Source organism: Rana temporaria, chromosome 1 (genome assembly GCF_905171775.1).
Source record: "Rana temporaria chromosome 1, aRanTem1.1, whole genome shotgun sequence".
In the NCBI taxonomy this organism is placed as follows: domain Eukaryota; kingdom Metazoa; phylum Chordata; class Amphibia; order Anura; family Ranidae; genus Rana; species Rana temporaria.
Window position 1 is genome coordinate 634,210,474 of NC_053489.1, and position 26,169 is coordinate 634,236,642.

At 43.3% G+C, this 26,169-nt stretch overlaps 1 protein-coding gene across 1 annotated transcript in view; it reads left to right on the top strand.

The window, feature by feature from the left end:
• Positions 1 to 8,673: 8,673 nt before the first annotated feature.
• The window catches only part of OTOP1 (otopetrin 1), a 69,443-nt gene continuing 51,947 nt past the window's right edge, over positions 8,674 to 26,169 (top strand). Inside the window, exons 1-3 of the mRNA XM_040335422.1 lie at positions 8,674 to 8,848; positions 11,412 to 11,762; positions 23,889 to 24,025. Of these exons, the coding sequence (XP_040191356.1) occupies positions 11,423 to 11,762; positions 23,889 to 24,025 (477 nt within the window). The 5' untranslated portion in view covers positions 8,674 to 8,848; positions 11,412 to 11,422. The remainder of the gene's footprint in view (positions 8,849 to 11,411; positions 11,763 to 23,888; positions 24,026 to 26,169) is intronic.

The following is a 26,169-nucleotide window of genomic DNA, read 5'->3' on the forward strand; positions in this document are numbered from 1 at the left end:
GGTAGGGACTGATGTGAATGTACACTGTATATGTAAAACGCTGCGTAATTTGACAGCGCTATATAAGTACCTAAAAAATTATAATAATAAGTGAAAGAGAAAAGAAGGAAAGGGACAGAAAGTAAGCCAAGAAGGTGGACATCAATGGGAGTAAGTAATTGGATAATAAATGTAACAAGTCTCGTGGGAGGTATATCTTAATCCAGGGCTCAAAATTTCAAGTCCTGAGCTACTAGCCAGGCCGCAAGGCGTACTTGCTACCAGTTGCCCTACCCAACCCCTACCATGTCCCGCCCCTAGACACACCCTCAAATCTCATGAAATGACACTTAAATGTTTTATGCAGAATTAAGTTATAAAAATAAATATTAACAACAACTTTATCCGTGCCCAAAAATGCAGCCTGCCCATGTCTACCAATTCAGCATGTGTCTCCAGTGCAACAAAATGTCCCCCACTTTGCAGCCACAGTTCCCCCACATTGCAGCCACAGTTCCCCCACAATTGCAGCCACAGTTCCCCCACAATTGCAGCCACAGTTCCCCCACATTACAGCCTACCTGTGCTGGGTAGGAAAGGAGCCGGAGCCGCCGCCGCCTGGTCGTTCATCCTGCAAGTGCACCGCCCCAGTGTGAAAGCATTCGGGGCTCTCACACTGGCAATGCAGATGAGGCTTTTTTTCAGGTGCTCATTTTAACGCTAAAGCGCCTGAAAACGCCTCCAGTGTGAAAGGGGTCTAATGGACCATCTCCTGTACTACGTCTGCTGTCTCTAACCGTCTCCTGTACTATGTCTGTGGTCTCTGACCATCTCCTGTACTATGTCTGCAGTCTCTGACCATCTCCTGTATCATGTCTGCAGTCTCTTACCATCTCCTGTATCATGTCTGCAGTATGTCTGGGGGCTCTTTCTAACAGAAGCCCTCTCTGTGTCCATTAGAGAGACCCCCCTCCAGGTCCCAATAAAGTACTCTGCTTCTCTTCCTGTATTTTGCTTATTGTTAAGAGATCATGTTAGGATCCCAGGGTAATGAAGACTCTGTGGGGGAGCATCTCTGTGGTTGAGTCATTGCCATAGAAACATTTGTAAAGGGGAGGAGTTAGTAAAATGACCACGCCCATGTGGGGACGCCAGAAATATTTCTGCACCCAGGCGCCTGTGACGCTAGGATGATCCCTGGCAGGACTCAGGTGCTAGCACACACAAGTGCCCCCCATAGAAATTGCCTTGCTATGGGGGCACTCAGCAGGGGAAGGAGCCAGAAGCGCTGACCCCAGAAGAGAAGGATCGGGGCTGCTCTGTGCAAAACCACCGCACAGAGCAGGTATTAAATGTTTTCTATAAAGAAAAAAAAAATCTGAGCCTTTATTATCACTTTAACCTTGCTCTATGCATTTTATTAAATTACTTCATCTGGAGAATTCCAATCAGGATGCTCCTGATGAAATAATTCAAAGAAATGCATAACACAGTATTACTGGGGCAGAAAGGGAAGGGTACCACTCGAACAGGAGAGAACAATGAAGACATGGCAGAGGGTTTAATCCTTTCAACCCTGTCCTAAATAAAGATGGGCCTAATGTTCCAGTCAAACGTACATTCGTCCCATAATACATTATGAGATCGCAGTACATTGACGACTGGCCAAAGCATGCATAAAGAAGGGGGTGATACTGCGCTGTCTGTTTACAATAAATGTGAACAATTAACAATAATGCTGCAACTTAAAATGTGAGACACACACAAAAAATAGACATATATAAAAAACAAGCTGCGCAAATAACGTGAAAATATCCAAGAAAACCAATATAACCAAGTAAGTGAATGCATATATTGTCGATATTCCTCATATCATAACACAAAACGGGTATCCCTATTTGCAGTAAATTCTAATGTGTCCAAATTCAAAATGAACAAGTGAATGTTCTGTTTAAAAAAAAAAACACACATCAAATGATGATCAAAAAGGCTAAAGATGTACAGTCCTCCCATAGGTTAGTTGGTGACTTCAAACCAAGGAAAAGTGATGTAATAGGAAAGAAATCCTCCACCTTCTATATAACTGCCTCTTACCGAAGATGAAGATCCCAACTAGAGATCTTCTGTAGATGTATGGCCTATAACCCGGCCTAAGGGTCTATGCGACTGGATGTCGTTTCTTCGGCAATAAATCGTTCCCCAACCACTCACAAGCAGTCATGTATGATCATAGCCAGGTGAGGAAGGAAAAAAAGGCCAACATAGCGTAATCCAGTAAACATTTAATATAAATATTAGTTAAAATTACACTTACAGTGTGAAGTAAAAAAATCGCATGTGAAAATTGTATAGCCGGCCGGCTAACACAGCCTGTTCACTTCGAGACTCACTTGTGTAGTGATGACGTCAGCACGCCGCTTCTCCCTACGTCGTTTTGTCAAAACTGACTTCGCCCTGGGGCACCTGACCTATATGATTAGGCACCAGTGAGAGCGGTATGAAACGCGTTAGCAGTTTGCATTTTTATTGGGCTGTATAAAGGAAACTACTATTTTTGGAGCTATCCGGATCTTTATTTTCTCATATGCATACTACATACTGAGCCAGCACCCTTGGCAAGGAAGGTGTTATTCAGGTACAGACACCTAGAGCGGGTCTTCTTATTCTCACTTGACCTCTATGCTTTGGCCAATCATAGTGCAATGTGCTGTGAGACCCATGATTGGCCAAAGACAGGGTGCCTTTAGCCAATCATGGTTTAGGGGCTAAGTCCCTGCCCCACGCTATATAATGCTGCTTACATGGCGGCCATATGTAGTGTGTTATAGTGGAGATAGATTAGGCAGGTTAGTTAGTGGATTAAGCGCGCAGTCAGTGTAGTAAATATAATACAGTGCAGGCAGTGTAGAATATATAATACAGTGAAGGCAGTGTAGTGTATCTAATACAGTGTAGTCAGTGAAGAATATACACTGCTCAAAAAAATTAAAGGAACACTTTGAAAACATATCAGATCTCAACGGGCAAAAATCTCATGCTGGATATCTATACTGATATGGACTGGGTAATGTGTTAAGAATGAAAGGATGGCACATCATTTGATGGAAATAAAGTATCCACCTACAGAGGGCTGAATTCAAAGACACTGCGAAAACCAAAGTGAAAAAATTATGCAGCAAGCTAGTCCATTTTGCTGAAATTTCATTGCAACAACTCAAAATGGTTCTCAGTAGTTTGTATGGCCCCCAAGTGCTGGTATGCATGCCTGACGACATCAGGGCATGCTCCTAATGAGACAACAGATGGTGTCCTGGGGTATTTCCTCCCAGATCTGGACCAGAACATCACTGAGCTCCTGAACAGACTGAGGTGCAACCTAGCGGCACCGGATGGACCAAAACATAGTGTTCTTTTGGATTTAGGTCAGGTGAGCATGGGGGCCATTCAATGGTATCAATTTCTTCATCCTCCAGGAACTGGCTGCATGCTCTCGCCACATGAGGCTGGGCATTGTCATGCACCAGAAGGAACCCAGGATCTACTGCACCAGCGTAGGGTCTGACAATGGGTCCAAGGATTTCATCCCGATACCTAATGGCAGTCAGGGTGCCATTGTGTAGCCTGTAGAGGTATGTGCGTCCCTCCATTGATATGCCTCCCCAGACCATCACTGACCCACCACCAAACCGGTTATGCTGAACGATGTTACAGGTAGCATAAAGTTCTCCGTGGCTTATCCAGACCCTTTCACGTCTGTTACATATGCTCAGGGTGAACCTGCTTTCATCTGTGAAAAGCATGGTGCACCAGTGGCGGACCTGCCAATTCTGGTGTTCAATGGAAAATGCCAATCGAGCCCCACAGTGTCCGGCAGTGAGCACAGAGCACACTAGAGGATGTCGGGCCCTCAGGCCACCCCCATGAAGTCTGTTTCTGATTGTTTGGTCAGAGACATTCACACCAGTGGCCTGCTGGAGGTCATTTTGTAGGGTTCTGGCAGTGTCATCCTGTTCCTCCTTGCACAAAAGAGCAGATACCAGTCCTGCTGATGGGTTAAGGAGCTTCTGCGGCTCTGTCCAGCTCTCCTAGAGTAACTGCCTGTCTCCTGGAATCTCCTCCATTCTCTTGAGACTGTGCTGGGAGACACTGCAAACCTTCTGGCAATGACACGTATTGTACCATCCTGGAGGAGTTGGACTGCCTGTGCAACCTTTATAGGGTCCAAGTATCGCCTCGTGCTACCAGTAGTGGCACTGACCCTAGCCAAATGCAAAACTAATGAAAAACAGTCAGAAAAAATGAGTAGGGAAAAAATGTCAGACACCTCCACCTGAAAAAACATTCCTGTTTTGGAGGTCGTCTCATTGTTGCCCATCTAGTACACCTGTTGTTAATTTCAATTAACAGCAAAGCATCTGAAACTGATTAACAACCCCCTCTGTATACACCCATCCCCCTCTGTTACTTAACTGATCAGATCAATATCCCAGAAGTTATGATTCAAGAGTGTTCCCTTAATTTTTTTGAGCAGTGTATAATACAGTGCAGGCAGTGTAGAATATATAATACAGCGAGGAAGTGTAGTGCATATAATACAGTGCAGGCAGTGTAGAATATATAATACAGTGCAGGCAGTGTAGAATATACAATACAGTGCAGGCAGCATATTGTATATAATACAGTGCAGGCAGTGTAGAATATACAATACAGTGCAGGCAGCATATTGTATATAATACAGTGCAGGCAGTGTAGAATATACAATACAGTGCAGGCAGCATAGTGTACATAATACAGTGCAGGCAGTGTAGTGTATATAATATGGTCCAGTCAGTGTAAAATATATATTAGAGTGCAGTCAGTGTAGTGTATATAGTGCAGTGCAGAGTATATAATACAGTGCAGTACAGAGTATATAGTGCAGTGTAGAGTATAAAGTGCAGTGTAGAGTATATAATACAGTGTATTGAAGTAGTTAAGGGGAAACCTATGACAGAATTAAGAAAAGAAAACGGCATAGGGTTCCCCCCTAAAAATCCATACCAGGTCCTTTGGGTCTGGTATAGATTTAAAGGGGAACTCCACACCAAAACAAAAAACATACATTATACCCCTACCCATTCACCAAAAAGTGTTAAAAAAAGTAAAAACCACAAGAGACAGTTTTTGACAAATCCTCTATTAAAAAGAAAAGAAAAAGTGTCCGGCGATGTAGATCTATTGTTAATCACGCCGCCCAACGGACCCGAAAAATAGTAAAAAATGAAACAGCTCCGCCTCCATTGGAGGCCTCCTGCCGACTGCTTTCTCTTCGCTTTGACAGCTCTTATATAGGCAAGGGTGGGGGTCACCCGGTTACTTCACTTTGTACAATCTTCAAAGGAAGGAAGCACATAAGAGAACACAAAGTAGCTGCTGTAGACGTGGTTTTCACAAGACCAACTGGATGAGCATTAGTGTGATCATACCATCATAACACGGAAGCCGGAGGTGTTACCTCTTACATAGCTTATCTTGTACTATGCTCAGCTGCATAAAATCAAAGTAGAAAATGCTAAATTATGCATCTGTGGTCAGTATTTGCCCATAAGTTATGCATGTATGTGTGTAAACGTATACATCCATATGTTCAGGAATTGAAAACTGGGGTGGATGGAGAATTTTTCTGATGTAAACACTTTACAGACATTTACAGGTCTAAACGCATGTGAACAGAAATACTTTATGGACCATTAGGATACATATAACAGCGGGAAGTTGCACCTGATAATGGGATTTTTTCCCAGAGCTTAGTGAGTGAGGTGAAGCTCTACTGACTCCTATCATCCAATCATGTGCAAACAAAAATACATTTTTTTTCCTTGAATGTGATTGGGTATCATTTGCAATGTGAAAATCGAACACATTAAAGTGTTACTAAACCCAGAACCTTGCATTCACTATATCTGGTCTCCCACAGTACACAGAACATGGAAATGCAATTATTTTAGTAAATATAAACTGCTAAATACCTTTTCTCATCAGCAGTATATAGAAGTCTCGTGATTTCTATCAGTGCCCAGTTAAGCACTGGTTAAAGCTTGTAGGAGGAGTTTTTATTCTCCTCTGACTGTCCTCTGAGGCTGCATGACCGCCGACCCTCTGGACAGTACTGGTTGGCCCAGTGCTGATCACATGCACCCCCCCCCCCCAAAAAAAAAAAAACCTCTCTAGCAATATACACCAAACTGAGCATGTGCAGAGTGCCTCCAAGGCTCTGGACTATCAGCAGATGAATTGGGAACAGGGGAAAAAGGGGAGGATCAGAGAAGACAGTATCAAACAGCCTTTTTACACAATGCAGGGAACAACCCCTTAGGTTCCACATTGAGTATAACAAGCATGCTTTGCTGCATATACAGACTGATTTTACAGTTGAAGGTTTAGCAACTTTTTAACTATGCTCTAGGAAAATTCCCTTGCAAAGTGAAAAGCCTATTTGCCTTTAGTAAATCAACCCCACTTTGTACAAGGTGCTGCCGCTGTTTCCATGCAACTGCTCGTGGTTACATGTAAATGGAGCTTCCTACCAACCTTGTGTGCATCTAGGGTTGGTGTTCCTGCAGAGTTTTGGATGCACACAGACTGGTTGAAGCTATTTAGCAAGTACCGTATTTATCGGCGTATATCGTGCACTTATTTACCCTTAACCACTTCCCGACCTCCTCATGTACATATACGTCGGCAGAATGGCACGGACAGGCACATGTACGTACCTGTACGTCCTCTGCTAGACGTGGGTGGGGGGTCCGATCGGGACCCCCCCGGTACATGCGGAGGTCGGGTCTGCTCGGGGAGCGATCCGGGACGACGGCGCGGCTATTTGTTTTTAGCCGCTCCGTCGCGATCGCTCCCCGGAGCTGAAGAACGGGGAGAGCCGTGTGTAAACACGGCTTCCCCGTGCTTCACTGTGGCGGCGCATCGATCGAGTGATCCCTTTTTATAGGGGAGACTCGATCGATGTTGTCAATCCTACAGCCACACCCCCCTACACTAGTAAACACACACACAGTGATCCCTAAATGTTACAGCGCCCCCTGTGTTTAACTCCCAAACTGCAACTGTCATTTTCACAATAAAGAATGCAATTTGAATGCATTTTTTGCTGTGAAAATGACAATGGTCCCAAAAATGTGTCAAAATTGTCCGAAGTGTCCGCCATAATGTCGCAGTCACGAAAAAAATCGCTGATCGCCGCCATTAGTAGTAAAAAAAAAATGCAAAAAAACTATCCCCTATTTTGTAAATGCTATAAATTTTGCGCAAACCAACCGATAAACGATTATTGCGGTTTTTTTTACCAAAAATAGGTAGAAGAATACGTATCGGCCTAAACTGAGGAAAAAAAAAATGTATATATGTTTTTGGGGGATATTTATTACAGCAAAAAGTAAAAAATATTGCATTTTTTTCAAAATTGTCGCTCTATTTTTGTTTATAGCGCAAAAAATTAAAACCGCAGAGGTGATCAAATACCACCAAACCGCGCATTTGTCTGTTAAAGCGACGCAGTCCCGAACTGTAAAAACCCCTTGGGTCTTTAGGCAGCAATATGGTCCGGGGCTTAAGTGGTTAAAATAAGGGGAAAATCGTGGGTGCGTGATATACGCCGATACCCGCGCTCAGTTTGAATGCCTGCGCCGACATATACTGAGTGGAGTACACTCGGCTACATTCGGCCAGGCTCGGCTTCGCTCGTGCTCACGCATAAACGTCACAGAGCGTGAACACGAGCGAAGCCGAGCCTGGCCGATTGTAGCCGAGTGTACTCCACTGAGTATATGTCGGCGCAGGCATTCAAACTGAGCGCGGGAAGCGGCGATTCGACGGGGAGACAGCGCGGGAGAAGCCAGGAGGACACCACCGAAGCCGCAGACGGACGCCGGACCCGACGAGGCCGCCGATGGACGCCGCGCAAGACACCAAAACTGTAAGTACTAGAATTTTTTTTACAGGAATTGTGGGTCCACATTAGGGGTGCGCGCTATACGCCGGAGCGCGCAATACCCCGATAAATACGGTATATATGTGGCAATAGCAGAGAACGTTGCTGTATCAACCTCTAAACGCAACAATCTATCCATGTCGCATCGTACCTGTGAATGTAGCCTTACATGCGTTTTTTCTGCTACGCAGGATCTTTCTGCCAGCTTAGATATCCATAGTTTATTACACTGTGCATAAGCCTTAAATGTGAGTCCTACTCTTTGCTCTTGGACACTTTGGGGGTTATTTACGAAAGGCAAATCCACTTTGCACTACAAGTGCAAAGTGTTGTAAATCGGAGGGAGACATGCAAGGGAAATAAAAAACAGCATTTTAGCTTTTACATGATTGGATGATAAAATCAGCAGAGCTTCCCCTCATTTCAGATCTACCCCTCAGATTTACAGTGACTGCACTTCCAAGTGCAATTTCAAGTGCACTTTGCACTTGTAGTGCAAAGTGGATACGCCTTTCGTAAATAACCCCCTGTGATTTTGTCTTTCATGTGACAGAATTGCTTTGATGGACTTATTCATACCTCTGTGCTCCTCTCCTTGTGCTACGCCTGTGCCCCGTGTGACAGTGAGGAGGTCTATACAATGTCAGGTCCAGCTGAGAGGGAGGGATAGGGGGACTACCTCTGCTGTCTGTGCTGCACTAAGGTGTGACAGGTGAAATTCTATCTGCCTGCAGGCTGGATCCTTCTGACGTCTACAGCAAAACCATCCCTATAAGAAGAATCAAAGCTTTAGCCTGGGACAAAATATCCCATCTGAGAAAACTTGACTCAGTCCTTGAGCTTCCTTCTGCACTGAGAGAAGTCATTGTTGAAGAACTAATAGATGTGGTAAGACGTAGTCCTGGCTTTTTACCTGTTTGTATTCTTAACTGCCTTCTACTTTTAAAAATCTTTAAAAAATGCTTAAGGTATACATCAATTTTTACAACCTTGATGCCAAAGATTTTAAATAACTGGCAGACCTTTTCTTGTGATGAATACAAGCTCTGTATGTGAACTAACCAACCCAAAACAATAGATTATCAATAATTAATAGATTAAATTACAACTCTTGCAGGATTTGACGGATCCCACGACTGACCGTGCTTTGATAGAAGTTTCCAAAACCCCAAATGGAACTTTAAGCTTTTTTTCTTTTCTTTTTTTTTTCCTTCTGCCTGTTTTTAGGGTATTAGTAGTTCAATCTTCAATCTTAAAAATAAAATTATTGACAAAGTATTATTTGACTAGATTGTAAACTTTTAAGTATGAACCCTTTCTATGGAATTTTCTTTGTTTTGTTATAACTTTTTTTTTTTTTTTGTTAAGTGTGCCTTGCCCATCTGCGAAAAAAAAAAAAAATTATTACAAAAATTTAAATGCCTTTTTTATATTTTATGACACCAACAATCGGTAATTAGTAGGGGAAGAACAGGGTTTTGATTCCTTATATTTAAGTGTCTTACCTTGTGGCAGAAAGCTTTATACTAAGCTTCAGCACCATTCTGCACACAGACACAGATGGTAATTATTCAACATAGTGGCACCAACTGTAAATCTTGCATTATGTTGTTGCATTAAATTCACCTTAAATTAGCATTAAATTACTATATGGAAATATGCATCTGGTTGCAAAAATTAAGTTTTGTAACCTAAGTTTTAACTTTCCCGGCACAGTGTAATAATTACGTTATACTTGATTTATCCTTTGTAGTTTAATAAGTACAAAAAAGTTATGTATTGCAACTTACAGAAACCAATCAAAAATCGCTTTTATTAACTCAACTATTGCACTTCTAATGGGGCGTACACACGATCGGAAATTCCGTCAAGAAAACCGTGGATTTTTTTCCAACGGAATATTGTCTCAAACTTGTGTTGCATACACATGGTCACACAAAATTCCGACCATCAAGAACACGGTGATGTACAACACTACAACGAGTCGAGAAAAATGAAGTTCAATGATTCCGAGAATGCGTCGAATTTGATTCTCCTTTCTTGTTAGAAAAATTGAGAACCAGCTCACTTTTTTTGCTGAAAAAGTCCGATGGAGCCTACACACGGTTGGAATTTCCGACCAAAAGCTCACATCGAACTTTTCTTGTTGGTATTTCCGATCGTGTGTATGCAGCATAAAAGCTGATTTCTGGTTTGTTATTATAGAAAATGACTCATTCTTTGGCTGTTTGCATGTCATCAAATACATTTTTAAATTTTTTACATAAATATTTAAAGGATCAGTTCACCCAAAACGATAGTTTAATTTTTGTGTAGATGCTGAAGGACTGCTATAAACAAAAGCCAAATGGGGTAGATTCAGATAGAATGGTCTATCTATGCGCCCGGCGTAACGAATCTCAGATACGTTACGCCGCCGTAATTTAGGGTGCAAGTTCTGTATTCAGAAACAACTTGCGCCCTTAGTTACGGCGGCGTAACGTATCTGTGTCGGCGTAAGCCCACCTAATTCAAATGTGGATGATGTGGGCGTGTTTTATGTATATTAACTGTGACCCCGCGTATTTGATGTTTTTTACGAACGGCGCATGCCGAAATTCCGTGCGCATGCTCGAAATTCCGCCGTCATTGCTTTCGACATGAACGTAAATTAAATTACGTAAATATACGGAAGCGCCACCTAGCGGCCAGCGTAAATATGCAGCCTGAGATACGACGGTGTAAGTCACTTACGCCAGTCGGATCTTAAGGAAATCTATGGAAATCTATGCGTAACCTGATTCTATGAATCGGCGCATAGATACGACCCCGCACACTCAGAGATACGACGGCGTATCTGGAGATCCGACGGCGTATCTGGAGATACGCCGTCGTATCTTCACTCTGAATCTAGCCCTATTACTTTTCATGGCAACCCAACATGAGTTAGCATGTATGTGTAAATTATGAGGAAGCCCCACTTTTTCATACATTTTTATGTAAAATGAAGCAGGATGAGTAAGATTTAGGGCAGGGCAGGGGATTTTACCAAGAGATTTAGTAGTCTTAAGTAGTCTTTAAATTATGCAGGCCACCATCATCTACTCATAATCAAAACTGAACTTTTGGCTCAAATGGCTTTATTAGAAACCTGTTGTAACAGAAAACAGAGTCTGCCATTGCTGAGCTGTCCTTCTGAAAAACGAGTTGCCTGGTTGTTATACAGACACATTCTTTAATACTTTAAATGACTGATCCGAAAAAAAAAAAAAAAAATACAGATAAGGATTTCTCCAACATTCCAGATTTGCACACGTGATACTCAAAAAGCTAGTGAGTCAGGACAGCCAGGAAATTTGCATTTTCAGAAGGAGAAAATAAATGGCAGCCTCTGTTTTTATCCAATGGAGGGTTTACTTCATCTTAATAGTCTTTTCTGGTGTTTCTAGCTCTTTCCCTTCTTGCATTGCAGAAAAGAAAAGGATGGCCGACCAGCAGAAATTAGACACATTGTCGCCCTCAGACCAAACCCAGAAAGCGGAGGGGAAGAAATTACACTTTAATTTGATTCGTAACTATCCACAGAAGAACGCAGAGATCCTCAGCAGCCAGTATGGCTTCAATATCTTCCTAGCCGGGCTGTTGCTGATGTTCGCATGGGCCATCCATGCTGTTGGGATAACAGACAGAGATCTCCTCTCCTATCTGATAACACTAATGCTCATCCAGTTGGTCTGGATGCTCTGGTACATATTTGGCAGCTACACTCAGAGGAGGACAATTATAGAGAAGGATACGGATGCTGGAGCCAGGTGGCTACGATGTAAGTGAGTGATGTGCCTAATTATTTCTTTCAGGGATCTGAGGATCATTAAAATTGCCTCTAATAGACGCCACATAGATGTGTTTAACAAAGGTTGAACAACATAAATATCAGTTATAATTTTGGCTAAAACATGTAAACCCACAACCCGCATTTAAAGTCTTCTTGTCCTGTAAGTCTTATACTAACCTTGGAACTAAGCACGTTACATTAAGGCTATGATAGGTAACTAATATTGATGTAATAGTGCTTATTGGAATTTATTTTCTAAGCTAATTTTTTGAAAACAAGAAACATGTTCACTGGGTTCAACTAATAACAGCTTACATTTTCTAATGTCTAAACTTCCTTATCATCCAGAGGAAAGTAAAAAAAAACTTGAATCATGGTCAAGTTTGCTCTAGAACAGGGGTCTCCAAGCTTCCTAAACAAAGGGACAGTTTACTGTCCTTCAGACTTTAGGAGGGCCAGACGCTGGTTTCAGTGAAAGGAATAGTGCTTCATTGTTGGTGTCACTGGGAGGAAAAGTGCCCCATCATTGATATCATTGTGAGGAATAGTGCCCCACCATTGGTGTCAGTGGGAGGAGTCGTACCCCATCGCTGGTGTCGGTGAGGGGGAATAATGCCTAATCGTTGGTGTCAGTGGAAGTAATAGTCCTGATTAATTGGTGTCATTGGGAGTACTATTTCATATTAGTAAGAGGAACAGTGCCTCAAGGGCCCAATAAAAGGCAAGCAAAGGGCCCCAGGACCCAGGACCGCAGTCTGGAGACCGCTGCTCTAGAAGATAAACTAATTCTTCCCAATTAGATAACTTATTTACTCAACCCTTTATGATGCCATCCCTTGTAGGTATTAGAAGCCATGGGCCTGATTCTCAAAAGAGATACGCAGACTTAACTGCTGTTCAGCCTGCGTATCCCTGTGCCTAACTTTGGAAACGATTCTCAAAAGGCTTTTTCCAAAGTTAGGCAGAAAATCTGACATGTGTAAGACACTTACACGGTCAGATTTTAGGATGCAGTACCGCATCTGCCACTGGGGGCATTTCTCATTGAAATGCAGCTTTGCGTATGCAAATGAGGACTTAAGCAGATTTTCAAAGCATTTCAGCACTGTGATTTCTGCCTAAGTTCCGAATTTGCCTGCGCAAAACTAGGGCTGGTTTTATAATGTGGAAAGTTAGTCACACATTGTAAAGGCCCATTCCAGCGACGGCATTTGGTATGCATTCCTGAGGGAGAACTCCACGGCAATTTTTAAATTCAAAACCGGCATGGGTTCCCCCCCAGGAGCATACCAGGCCCTTAGGTCTGGTATGGGTTGTAAGGAGACCCTCCTCCGCCGAAAATTCGACGTAGGGGGTCCCCCTACAATCCATACCAGACCCGTATCCAAAGCACGCTACCCGGCCGGCCAGGAATGGAGTGGGGACGAGCGAGCGTCCCCCCCCCTCCTGAGCCGTGCCAGGCCGCATGCCCTCAACATGGGGGGGTTGGGTGCTCTGGGGCAGGGGGGCGCACTGCGGGCCCCCCCACCCCAGAGCACCCTGTCCCCATGTCGATGAGGACAGGACCTCTTCCCGACAACCCTTGCCATTGGTTGTCGGGGTCTGCGGGCGGGGGCTTATCGGAATCTGGGAGTTCCCTTTAATAAGGGGGCCCCCAGATACCGGCCCCCCACCCTAAGTGAATGGATATGGGGTACATCGTACCCCTATCCATTCACCTGGAGGCAAAAAGTAAAAGTTAGTAAACACACAACACAAGGCTTTTTAAAATAATTTATTATTCTGCTCCGGATGCCCCCCCTGTCTTCGTTATTAGCTCAATTACCAGGGGGGGCTTCTTCTTCCACTCTCCGGGGGTCTTCTCCGCTCTCCGGGGGGGGTTTCTTCTTCCGCTCTCCGGGGGGGGCTTCTCCGGACTCCGGGGGGCTTCTTCCATCTTCTCCCCTCTTCCGCTGTTGACTCGGCGAACCCCGGTTCTTCTGCAGCTCTCCGGTGCCTTCTTCTTCAGCGCTGGCTGCCTGCTATGTTTGTGTGTTAGCTCAATTAGTAACAGGCAGCCGGCGCGGTCTTCTGTGACGTCAGGGTCTTCTGTTCTTCTCCCCTCTTCCGATGTTGACTCGTCGCCTGTTGTCGCTGTAATGATGGAAGCGCGTCTTGCATCACATTTATATAGGCATCACCGTCCCATCATGCTCCGGCAGGTACCCACGTGGTGGGTGCACGTGGGTAGGCACCCACCACGTGGGTACCTACCGGAGCATGATGGGACGGTGATGCCTATATAAATGTGATGCAAGGCGCGCTTCCATCATTACAGCGACAACAGGCGACGAGTCAACATCGGAAGAGGGGAGAAGAACAGAAGACCCTGACGTCACAGAAGACCACGCCGGCTGCCTGTTACTAATTGAGCTAACACACAAACATAGCAGGCAGCCAGCGCTGAAGAAGAAGGCACCGGAGAGCTGCAGAAGAACCGGGGTTCGCCGAGTCAACAGCGGAAGAGGGGAGAAGATGGAAGAAGCCCCCCGGAGTCCGGAGAAGCCCCCCCCGGAGAGCGGAAGAAGAAACCCCCCCCGGAGAGCGGAGAAGACCCCCGGAGAGTGGAAGAAGAAGCCCCCCCTGGTAATTGAGCTAATAACGAAGACAGTGGGGGCATCCGGAGCAGAATAATAAATTATTTTAAAAAGCCTTGTGTTGTGTGTTTACTAACTTTTACTTTTTGCCTCCAGGTGAATGGATAGGGGTACGATGTACCCCATATCCATTCACTTAGGGTGGGGGGCCGGTATCTGGGGGCCCCCTTATTAAAGGGGACTCCCAGATTCCGATAAGCCCCCGCCCGCAGACCCCGACAACCAATGGCAAGGGTTGTCGGGAAGAGGTCCTGTCCTCATCAACATGGGGACAGGGTGCTCTGGGGTGGGGGGGCCCGCAGTGCGCCCCCCTGCCCCAGAGCACCCAACCCCCCCATGTTGAGGGCATGCGGCCTGGCACGGCTCAGGAGGGGGGGGACGCTCGCTCGTCCCCACTCCCATTCCTGACCGGCCGGGTAGCGTGCTTTGGATACGGGTCTGGTATGGATTGTAGGGGGACCCCCTACGTCAATTTTTCGGCGTGGGGGGGTCTCCTTACAACCCATACCAGACCTAAGGGCCTGGTATGCTCCTGGGGGGGGAACCCATGCCGTTTTTTTCTTTGAAAATTGGCATGGAGTTCTCCCTCTCAGGAATGCATGCTGAGCGACGCTGTCATTTTTTTTTATAATTATTTGTTTTCCCGGCGTGTCTTTTTTTTTCACCCGTCGCAACTTTAGTGTCCCGTCGAAATTCTCAAAGCCGCCCGGCGTTAATTACGTTCGCGCGCTGCACGTCGGGAAAATTACGTCACACGCATGCGCAGTACGGCCGGCGCGGGAGCGCGCCTCATTTAAATTTTAAACGCCCCCAGGAGAGGAGGACCGCCTTACGACGGCGGCACTTAAGTTACACGGCCTGAAATTTCTACCTAAGTGCTTTGACGATCGGGCACTTAGGTAGAAATTTTAAGTCAGTGTAACTTAACTGCTGAAATTTAAGTTAGGCAGACTTTTTGAGAATTTGGCCCCATATGTTTAAACAATCTACAGTTGTCTAGAACTGGTTCCATTGGAAGACTACTCTGGACTTTTTCCATGTGCTTTTTTTTTCTCCAGTCAAAAAAAGTTCTCTTGTGACTTTTGCAAGCAAAATCACAATGTTTAAAAAGATTTAAGCACTTTAAAAATGATAGGTAACCAATTTAGATGTTAATAGTGCATATTGGAATTTATTTTCAAAGCAAATTTGTTCAAAAAAAGAAACATGTCCATTGAGTTCAACTAATAACACCTTACATTGTCTAAACCTCCATATTTAAAAACCCTTGAATTATGGACAAGTTTGCTATAGAAGATAATCCATTCCTTCCCAACCCCTTAAGGCAATTAGATAACTTATATACTCAGCCTTCTAAGTCCAAGCCCTTGTAAGAATTTGAAGCCCTTTTTTAAGACGATCTGCAGTTTTCTAGAACTGGTTCCATTGGAAGACTACTCCACATTTTTACCTCTCTCACAGTAAAGGACTTTTTCCTTGTGCTTTTTTTTTTCTCAAAAAAAAGTTTTGCAAGCAAAATCACATTGTTTAAAAAGATTTAAACATTGTAAAACTTTATCTACAGCTATACTTCCAAGCAAATGTTTTTATGAGAGCAGGTTGCCTTTAATAATAATAAAAAAAAAATATATATATATACCCGTATTTGCCGGCGTATAAGACGACCTTTTATGCTTAAAATTTTGGCTCAACAATCAGGGGTCGTCTTATACGCCGGATACAGACTGCGGGCGTCCATTTCTTAAAAGCCGCGCCTCCTCTTCGTGCTGTTCCGTGATAGGCTCAGTGATCCACCTATCACGGACGTCGTCTTGTCCTCAGCCTCGGAAGAGAGGACGTCCGTGATAGGAGGAACACTGAACACAGGCTCTGATGGGAAACGGAGTGCTCTGCCTATCATGGAATAGGACAAGGAGGAGGCGCGGCTTTTAAAAAATAGACGCCCACAGTCTGACTCACTCTCAGGCAAAAAACGGAATGAAGATCGGCGAATTGAGGTTAGGCACTGGCACAGTTAGGCAATGGCACAGTTAGGCAATAGCACAGTTAAGCAATGGCACGGTTAGGCAATGGCATAGTGAGGCAATGGCATAGTGAGGCAATGGTACAGTTAGGCAATGGCACAGTGAGGTGAGGCAATGGCACAGTGAGGTTAGGGTGTTGTGAGGCACTGTGAGGCACAGTGAGGCAATGGCACAGTGAGGCAATGGCACAGTGATGGGTCGTCTTATACGGTGAGTATATCCCAAAACCAAAATTTTAGCTGGAAAATTAGGGGGGTCGTCTTATACGCCGGCAAATACGGTAGATACCTTTTTGGTTGCTTAATGATGATTTTAATGGATTCTGAAGCCTTTATTCAAGTATACTGTTCAGGGATGTGATCCCAGAATTATCTTTTCTATAGGAAGACATTTGTTGCTAAACATAGTAGATATAACTTTAATTGTATACATGTCCTAGATCAGTTATTCAAAGCAACAATGAGGTTTATTTACTAAAGCTGGAGAGTGCAAAATCAGGCTCACTTCTACATAGAAACCAATCAGCTTCTAACCTCAGTTTGTTCAATTAAGCTTTGGCAATAAAATCTGGGAACTGATTGGTTTCTATGCAGAAGTGAACTTGACTTTGCACTCTCCAGCTTTAGTAAAGAAATCCCTTTGTTGCTTTGAATAACTAACTCATCTAGGACATGTATACAATTAAAGTAATTGTAAAGGTAAAAAAAAATAACAAACATCTCTATACTTACCTGCTCTGTATAATGTAATTGCACAGAGCGGCCAAAAACCTCCTCTTTTCGGGTCCCCTGCCGGCACCCCTGGCCCCTCCCCTCTGTCCAGTGCCCCTATGGGAAGCTTTTTCCCATGGGGACACTTGTGCACGCTCGCACCGGAGCCCCGCTGCTGCGTCTATTGACACAGGGAGTGGGACATTGCCCCGCCCCCCGCAGATCATTCCCTGTCCTCAAGGAGCTTACAATCTAAGGTCTCTATTTCACATGCATACATACACATACTAGGGCCAGTTAATCGACTAGCAAGTCTTTGGGGGTGTGAGATTAAACTGGAGTACCAGGAGGAAACTTACACAAGCACAGTGAGACCAGGCAAACTCCATGCATGTGTTCAAGGATCCAATCCCCAAAGTAGCTGTGCTATATGAATTAATTTGTTTTTGCTAAATACAGTAAAAAAAAAAAAAGATATATATATATATATATATATATATATATATATATATATATATATATATATATACTGATTGTGCTATTTCCCACTCTGTAATGTTGGATTGTCTTTTATTGCACCATCAAAACTGAGACCCTTTGACTAATGTATATGGGCTTCGAACAGAGAAGCAAGTGATGTGCAGAACAAACCCAAACAATGTCTTGCTTTTGAAGTCAGTAGCAGGTCCATATGAAATCAGTTTGGGATGCATTTGAGATGGCAAAAGCAACAGCAAATGCAAGTTTACACTATGTCATAAAATCCAAACACTGCATTCTTTATCTTTAAAAAATGCTTCACAAAATGTCCCTGAATACTGGTTGAAATCAGAAAGCTGTGCCTTGTTGGATTAGTTTCCTTTTATAAATCTATATAGATGCAGAGTAGTGAGGCTCCATGGTGGGTTGGAAAAGTTGTCAGGAACTTTCTAAAGTTTAGAGCCCACCTGTAGCTAAAATATTAGCTTTGGAGAGACTGACCTTTTAAAAATCAATTATTTTTCCTGGAATTGAGGTTTATGCTTCGGGGACTACTGCATGTATAATCCTTGCATTTGTGGCAGAGGAAAAAAATATTTGTTTATTTACTACTTCTTGGCAAAATAGCAAAGGCCATACACTTTAAATGCTGAATTGCCCAACTTTATTAAAAAAAATAATCTGAAATGGTATTTAAAAACAATTTCCGTATACTACAGAATTCCTGTTGTTTTCAAGACTGCATGCCACATGTATGAAAATAGGGTAGGATTCCTTATTGCAGAGTGAAACCAATCTAAATGTAATTTTTATGGTCCAATTTTTAAACAAAATCAAGAAGTAAAAAATGCTACCTTAACTTTTCATGTACTAAGCTAAAAGCCTTAAACAAAGGAGAATATACCAATTAAGTGTTCTCTCTGGTAGCACAGCTAAACTTAATATATCTTACATAAAATGTGTAAAAAAACACCCAAAATTGCGAAAACACCCAAAAAACACCCAAAATCTACGGACTTCACTAAATGTGAAGTCCGTAGAATACACATAAAGTTCATAAATGCATGCACAAATCAATCTGGGATATCTTCATAGACTAGAACACTCTTTTTCCAATACTTGTGCACTATTTTTACTCCTCTACCATGGTGAAAAAAGTGTGATACCACTCCCTTTGTCACTACACTCACCAGAAGTTATTGCATCTCATTTTACTGATTGACAAAAAGACATTCATAAGATTTCCTTTTCATGCAATTCTGCTCCTTTAAGGACATTCAGTCAGCTTTCCATAAGCTCCATACATGGCTAAGACTCAGGAGAACAAAGACTCGGGGATCGCATTGCGTAAACCCATTTTGAACTAGTTTATTTAAACCTAAGCATAAAAACACTCACAAAAATAAGCTTTAAATCTTGCCCTTAAAAAAATTAGGACATCAGATACACCCAGATTAGTACAACCAGCAGACAAATCTCACTAAACTCACCAGTCAAACCACGTGTGCCTGGCATCTGGCGTCACTTCCAGTTGTCATACAGTCCGTTTTGACATGTTTCATCACTTTCAACTTCGTCTGAGGGTCTCAGGCTAAAAGCCTGCTGAAATTATTAAATTGTAGCCACATTACTGCACTAGTGCAATAACAAAGTTGAGTTATGTTCATGACACTTCTTTTATTTCCACTAACAGTTACATTTTCATGGCAAGCTTTCAGAGTTCACCCCCTTCTACTAAGGTCCAAGCAGTACTAAAACACAAAGGTTTTAGAAAATTTTAATTAGAACGGAAGATTGCTGTCTTGCAGATTCTCCTTATCAATTTGCTAAACCTGAATCAGTACTGTCTATACCTTAGAACAGGGGTCTCCAAACTTTCTAAACAAAGGGCCAGTTTACTGTCCTTCAGATTGTAGATGGGCCAGACTGTGGATATTGGAAGTAAAAAAGGTCCCAACGTCTGTGCATTGAAAACTCACAGGGGGTTGCAATGCCCCATCTTTAGTGTCACTGGGAGGAATTGTGCCCATCATTGGTGTTCTTGGATGCCATTGTTGGTGTCATTGGGAGAAATTTTGCCATATCATTGGGAGGAATTGTGTACCATTGTTGGTGTCGTGGGAGGAATTGTGCCCCTTCATTTGTGTCATTGGAAGAAATTGTGCCCCCTCATTGTGTCCCATTGTTGTCATTGGGAGAAATTGTGCCCATTCATTGGTGTCAGTGGGGGGAATTATGCCCCATTATTGGTATCATTGGCTGTAATAGTACCTTGAGGGCCAGATAAACGCAAGCAAAGGGCCATATCTGGCAACTACCGGGCCGTAGTTTCGAGACCTCTACCTTAGAAAAAAGGGGTATGCCCTGAAAGCTTGTCCTGAAAATGTAACTACTCATATAAAAAATAAATAAATATATATATATATATATATATATATATATATATATATATATATATATATATATATATCATGGACAGTGTGTAACGGTGCTACTGAATATAAATAGGCAAATGGACAAGACGGTGGAATGATCCTTTGACTGTATGCTGTACAGAAAATTTGAAGCCTATTGGATGAGGTAGAGCTTAGAGTGGCAAGAGTTATGTACCTGAATAAGATCCAGTTTTATAACTCCAGCGTTTTGGACTCTCGTTTCCATTTCTTAGACAACAAAGCAATGAAACATTTATATGTGGCTTACTGCAAAGCTTGTGGGTTGATTTACTAAAACTGGAGAGTGCGTCCGTGGATAAATCCTCTTTGATCCTGCCTTGCCGTGGGGTCCTTCAATACGTGGTGGTTTTTCTCCTACCCTGCCTTTCTCTCCCTCCTTCTCCACCCCTCTCTCTCCCCCTCTTTCTTCCCTTCTAATACCCCCCCACCACCACCCTCCCTTCCAGTTTTTCCTCTCCCCAGATCACGTTTTACTCTCGCTAGTTGTATGTTGACATGTATTTTTGCCTTGCTAAAATCTATGTTCCGTATATAATTTTATGACTCCTGACTGTTACTACTGCTGCTTTTTTTGTATTGTGCCTTGTACCATTTATGCCTTAATAAAGACCAACCTTGTTGTTCAAAAAAAAACTGGAGAGTACAAAATCTGGTGGAGCTGTGCATGGTAGCCAATAATTTTTTAACTTCAGCTTATTCAATTAAACTTTGACAAAAAAAATACTGGAAGCTGATTGGTTTCCATGCAAAGCTGCACCAGAGCTGCACTCTTAAGTTTAAGTAAATCAATGCCTAAGGCCCTGTACACACGATCAGTCCAAACTGATGAAAACGGACTGAAGTTCAGTTTGATCGGTCCAAACCGACCGTGTGTGGGCCCCATCAGTCCGTTATCCTTCAGTCCAGAAATTTAGAACTTGCTTTAAAATTGAACTGATGGACTGGTAACTGATAGGTCAAAACTGATGGCTAGTACGGGCATGCTCAGAATCAAGTCGACGCATGCTTGGAAGCATTGAACTTTGTTTTTTTTAGCACGTCGTTGTGTTTTACATCACCGCGTTGGACTCGATCGGTTTTTGAACCGATTGTGTGTAGGCACATCAGACCATCAGCCTTCGGACCGTTCTCATCGGATGGACTGATCGTGTGTACAGGTCCTAAGCCTTCCAAGGAAAGTGGTGGGCACATTATGTCCATAAATTTGACGGTGTGGATTGGATTCAGTCGAAAGATCCCACTCATACTATATAGCTGTCTTTAAATTTTGTTAATCTAACAGATCATAGCCTAAGTGTTTGGTCAGATTTATACCTCAGATAGTATGTATATATGTAAAGGCAATTTTACTTTAATTCTGATGACCATTGTCCCCAAGACAGGAAGTGAAGGGAAAACCAAAAATGTTGAGTGGTTTCCAGAGTGGTTTCCAGAGTAGAAGGTAAGGGAAAACCCTTAACTGGGGATACCTATGTCTGTGACAACTCTCTATGGGCAGGTGTTGACATGTTTTGGGCTTGTGTTGATAGCAGCAGTTTGACATTAGTATGAGATGTTTCTGAGATCATTCAAAATTCATTGACAGGAGTATTGGACTTGCAGTTGACCTCCTTCTGACCTGCATTTGAACTGTTTTAAAGGGTGTTGCATTTCTATAGACTTGTATGGGAATGCAAACCCATTGGTCTCGTACCTGGTTAGAGGTCGAAGTGAAGAAAAGAACTTCTCTTGTGGTTCTGGTCCAGACACCCATAGAGGTAGTGACTAGAAGAACAAGGCCCAAAATGGAGTGGATGCCAAATGTCCAGTTCACTAGTAGCTGCTCCTGGAAGTGGTCAGCAGAGTAACTCTCAAGCTGGGAGATGGGGGTCCTAGAGTGATCTTCGAGAAACACTAAAAAGGAGCAGGTCGGTAGCAGCTGGCGGGATGCTAACACCCAAAGTAGTCAAACATTATGCAAGATAGGACCAGCAAGGAAGAACTAAAGAGTAACGGTGTTAAGGTCAAGGGCGAAGCCGAGGTCACACATATCATTTCAGTAGGATGTAGATGAGAGAGACAAGGTTGGAAGCCAGACCAAGGTCATACATGGGTGGTCAGTAGGATTGGAGATAATGGGGTGGTCAGGAGCCAAAGCCAAGTTATACATGATTGAGCAGTAGAACTGAAGTCCTTAAATGAACTGAGGTCACAACCAGGTATCAAACAGAGGGAAATTCAAAGGCAGGCTGAGTTAGTAACAGGAAGTCAGTATAAGCTTAAGATCAAGGAATATGGAAGCGGGGTTCACAAACTAACTAAGGATCATCCAGCAACCATCTGTCACTACTCCTTCCTACCTTTAAAAATGGCATTTAACACCAGTTATGTAATTGGATGTGTGTGCCTGCACATATCCAAGCAACAAGCTGACATGTGTTTTCACGCAAACAAGCATGCCCAAGCAGGATACTGGCAGAAGTTCCTAGCCTGCCTGTTGGCACATGCACGCCCAAAGATGTCGCATCCCTAAAGCACCACAACAGACTTGCAATTCAGCACACTTATGCAGCGTACACACGATCAGTCCATCCGATGAGAACGGACCGACGGACCGCTGTCATAGGTTAACCGATGAAGCTGACTGATGGTCCGTCGTGCCTACACACCATCGGTTAAAAAAACGATCGTGTCAGAACGCGGTGACGTAAAACACAACGACGTGCTGAAAAAAACGAAGTTCAATGCTTCCAAGCATGCGTCGACTTGATTCTGAGCATGCGTGGATTTTTAACCGATGTTTGTGCGTACTAACCTATCGGTTAGCAATCCATCGGTTAAAATTTAAAGCAAGTTGGCTTTTTTTGACAGAAGGTTAAATAACCTATGGGGCCCACACACGATCGGTTTGGACCGATCAAACCGTTATCCTCTGGTTAACCGATCGTGTGTACAAGGCCTAAGATACCTATATGTGAGCCACCTGTACATTGTAGTACACTGGAAAAAAAAAAAAGTTCAGGTGCATTAAAAGGTTAGCTGCAGTGTGATAGCTGCCCATTCATTTGTGACATAGCGCATGTATCAGTTTACTTGCAGTAATGCACCACAAATGTGTGAATCCTATGCAGGTGGGAAATATGACATTCAGTGGTATCTTCAATAAGGAACTGTGTGCCTAATTTAAAGCGGTTGGAAACCGTGGATGTTAAAAAAAAAAAAAAAACCCTGCAAGGCAATGGCATAATGTGCTAGTATGCATTGAATACTAGCATATTATAAAATACTCACCTTGGAGCAAAGCCCTCCAGTGCTGTAAAGTCACTGCTGAGAGGGCTGACATGTACCCCCTCTCTTTCTTCCAGGTTCGCAAACTTGGTGCTGTGATTGGCCGGAGCTGCAATGACATCACTCCCGAACATGCGCGCGGGAGCCTTTTTTGATTTTGGCACAAAACTCTGAAGTTCCAGCTAGGTATGCCGGACCTTCAGAGCGCATGCACCAGTGATGTCACTGGCTTCATGCAGGGTAAATATCTCCTAAATGGTGCATGTTTAGGAGATCTTCATTTTACCTAGAGGTAAGCTTTATTGTAGGCTCACCTGTAGGTAAAATTACCAAGTGGGGTTTACAACTGCTTTAAGAGATCGGCTTAGGCTGACTATGGCCTTTAACTCTCCACTTTAGTTAATTAAATTAATTGAACCACTCTCTGATTAAGATACACAGAAAACAAGTGTCCTCATTATCTGCTTACAGTTCTGCTTTAATATTTGAATGACATGTATTGTTATATAAAGTCAACTATTTTTTTCTTTTTCGATTGCAGGTGGTATTACACTATTTGCAGTTATTACTCTTATTTTGGATTCATTTAAAATTGGCCACTACATTGGGTTCTCTGAATGTTTATCTATAACAGAGGGGATATTTCCAGTGACTCACACAATCCACACACTTCTACAGGTAGGAGGATTCTTATATTATTACCAATTAACACTAAAACCTGCAAGAGGTATGTGGAGATTTTTGTGTAGGTATCCTTTTTAATCTTCATATAAGAGTCATGTCTGATTGTATCTAATCCACACAATGAATTGCCAATTGTTCTTGTAATTGAACCTTAATTGTTAGGTAGGCTATATTCCTATGACGTTGTCCTGTCATTAGGCTTTTTATCTTCACATGTTATTACTGCCCGGTAGTTGCTTGTACTGTGTAATTATTTGCCCCAGATTTATAGTATGGATATGAAGAGACAGCAGAAGGTTTATGTCTCTAGGTACTTCTTAATTAGTTCTTGTAGCCCAACATACCCATTGACTTTAGATTCTTAAGCCTCGTACACACGGAACAAAAATCAGAAGGGGATTGTCGTTTGACAGGCTGTTGTCCGAAATTCTTACCGTAAGTACGCTCCTTTAACCACTTAAGACCCGGACCTTTAGGCAGCTAAAGGTCCCGGCCAGGTTTTTGCGATTCGGCACTGCGTCGCTTTAACAGACAATTGCACGGTCGTGCAAAAAATCGCAATAAGCGTTTATCGGTTGGTTTGCGACAAAATTTTTAGCGTTTACAAAATAGGGGATAGTTTTTTTTGCATTTTTATCTTTTTTTTTTTACTACTAATGGCGGCGATCAGCGATTTTTTTTCGTGACTGCGACATTATGGCGGACACTTCGGACAATTTTGACACATTTTTGTGACCATTGTCATTTTCACAGCAAAAAATGCATTTAAAATGCATTGTTTACTGTGAAAATGACAATTGCAGTTTGGGAGTTAACCACAAGGGGGCGCTGATGGGGTTATGTGTGACCTCATGTGTGTTTACAACTGTAGGGGGGTGTGGCTGTAGGTGTGACGTCATCGATTGTGTCCCCCTATAAAAGGGATAACACGATCGATGCCGCCGCCACAGTGAAGAACGGGGAAGCTGTGTTTACACACAGCTCTCCCCGTTCTTCAGCTCCGGGGACCGATCGCGGGACTCCAGCGGCGATTGGGTCCCGCGGTCCTGGTCAAGGAGCTTCGGACCGGGTTGCGGGCGCGCGCCACGGGCCCGCGCCCACGACCCACGGCTGGGTACTAGCACAGGATGTACCTGTACGTGCATGTGCCAAGCCGTGTCATTCTGCCGACGTAAAGGTGCAGGAGGCGTTCCTTAAGTAGTTAAGCAGGCCATACACGGTCGAATTTCGAACAAATTTTCTTTTTAAAAATCAGAAAGTTTGTTTTATTTGTGATCCGATGATCCTACCATTGATTTTCGAAATTTGGCTGACCAAGCCTTTATGTTGCTACAGAAAATAATTTTCGTGGCCGGGAATTTTTTTTTCTTGCACATAAGCATTTTTTTTTTCTTTTACATTTCTCGCACGATTCTCCCATCGTTGATTAGAAAATCGTTTGTTTTTCCAAAAATTTCCAACATGGCCGATTCCTTAAATTTGATTGCCGCACGAAAATCGTCTGTTGCTGCAGCCCACTAACGGTGCGAAATTCGTCCAAAAATTCTTTCGAAATTCGAACCGTGTATGGGCCGGCTTTAGACAATTGTTTTCCAATTTTCAACCAACAAATGTTGGATGGATGACAGGCTAGTAAATTTTTGCCGACCGACGGCTCCACGTCTGATTTTCGGATGGACAGTACACAAATCCGTCACACAAAAGTCGAAAGTACAAACACGCATTCGCGGAATCAAGGAACGACTGGGAAGTTCGGTTTTGTAAACTACGGTTCGTAATCTAGAATTAACATTCATGACGTGGCATTTGATGAAATGTCAAAATTCTCTTCTTCTTTAACCACTTAAGGACCGCCTCCTGCAGATATACGTCGGCAGAATGGCACGGCTGGGCACAAGCACGTACCTGTACGTCCTCTTTAAGTGCCCAGCCGTGGGTCGCGGGCGCGCGCTAACGACCCGGTCCGAAGCTCCTTGACCGCGGCCGCGGAGCAGAAGAACGGGGAGAGCTGTGTGTAAACACAGCTTCCCCGTTCTTCACCGTGGCAGCTTTATTGATCGTGTGTTCCCTAATATAGGGAAACACGATCAATGATGTCACACATCCAGCCCGCCCCCCTACAGTTAGAAAAACATATG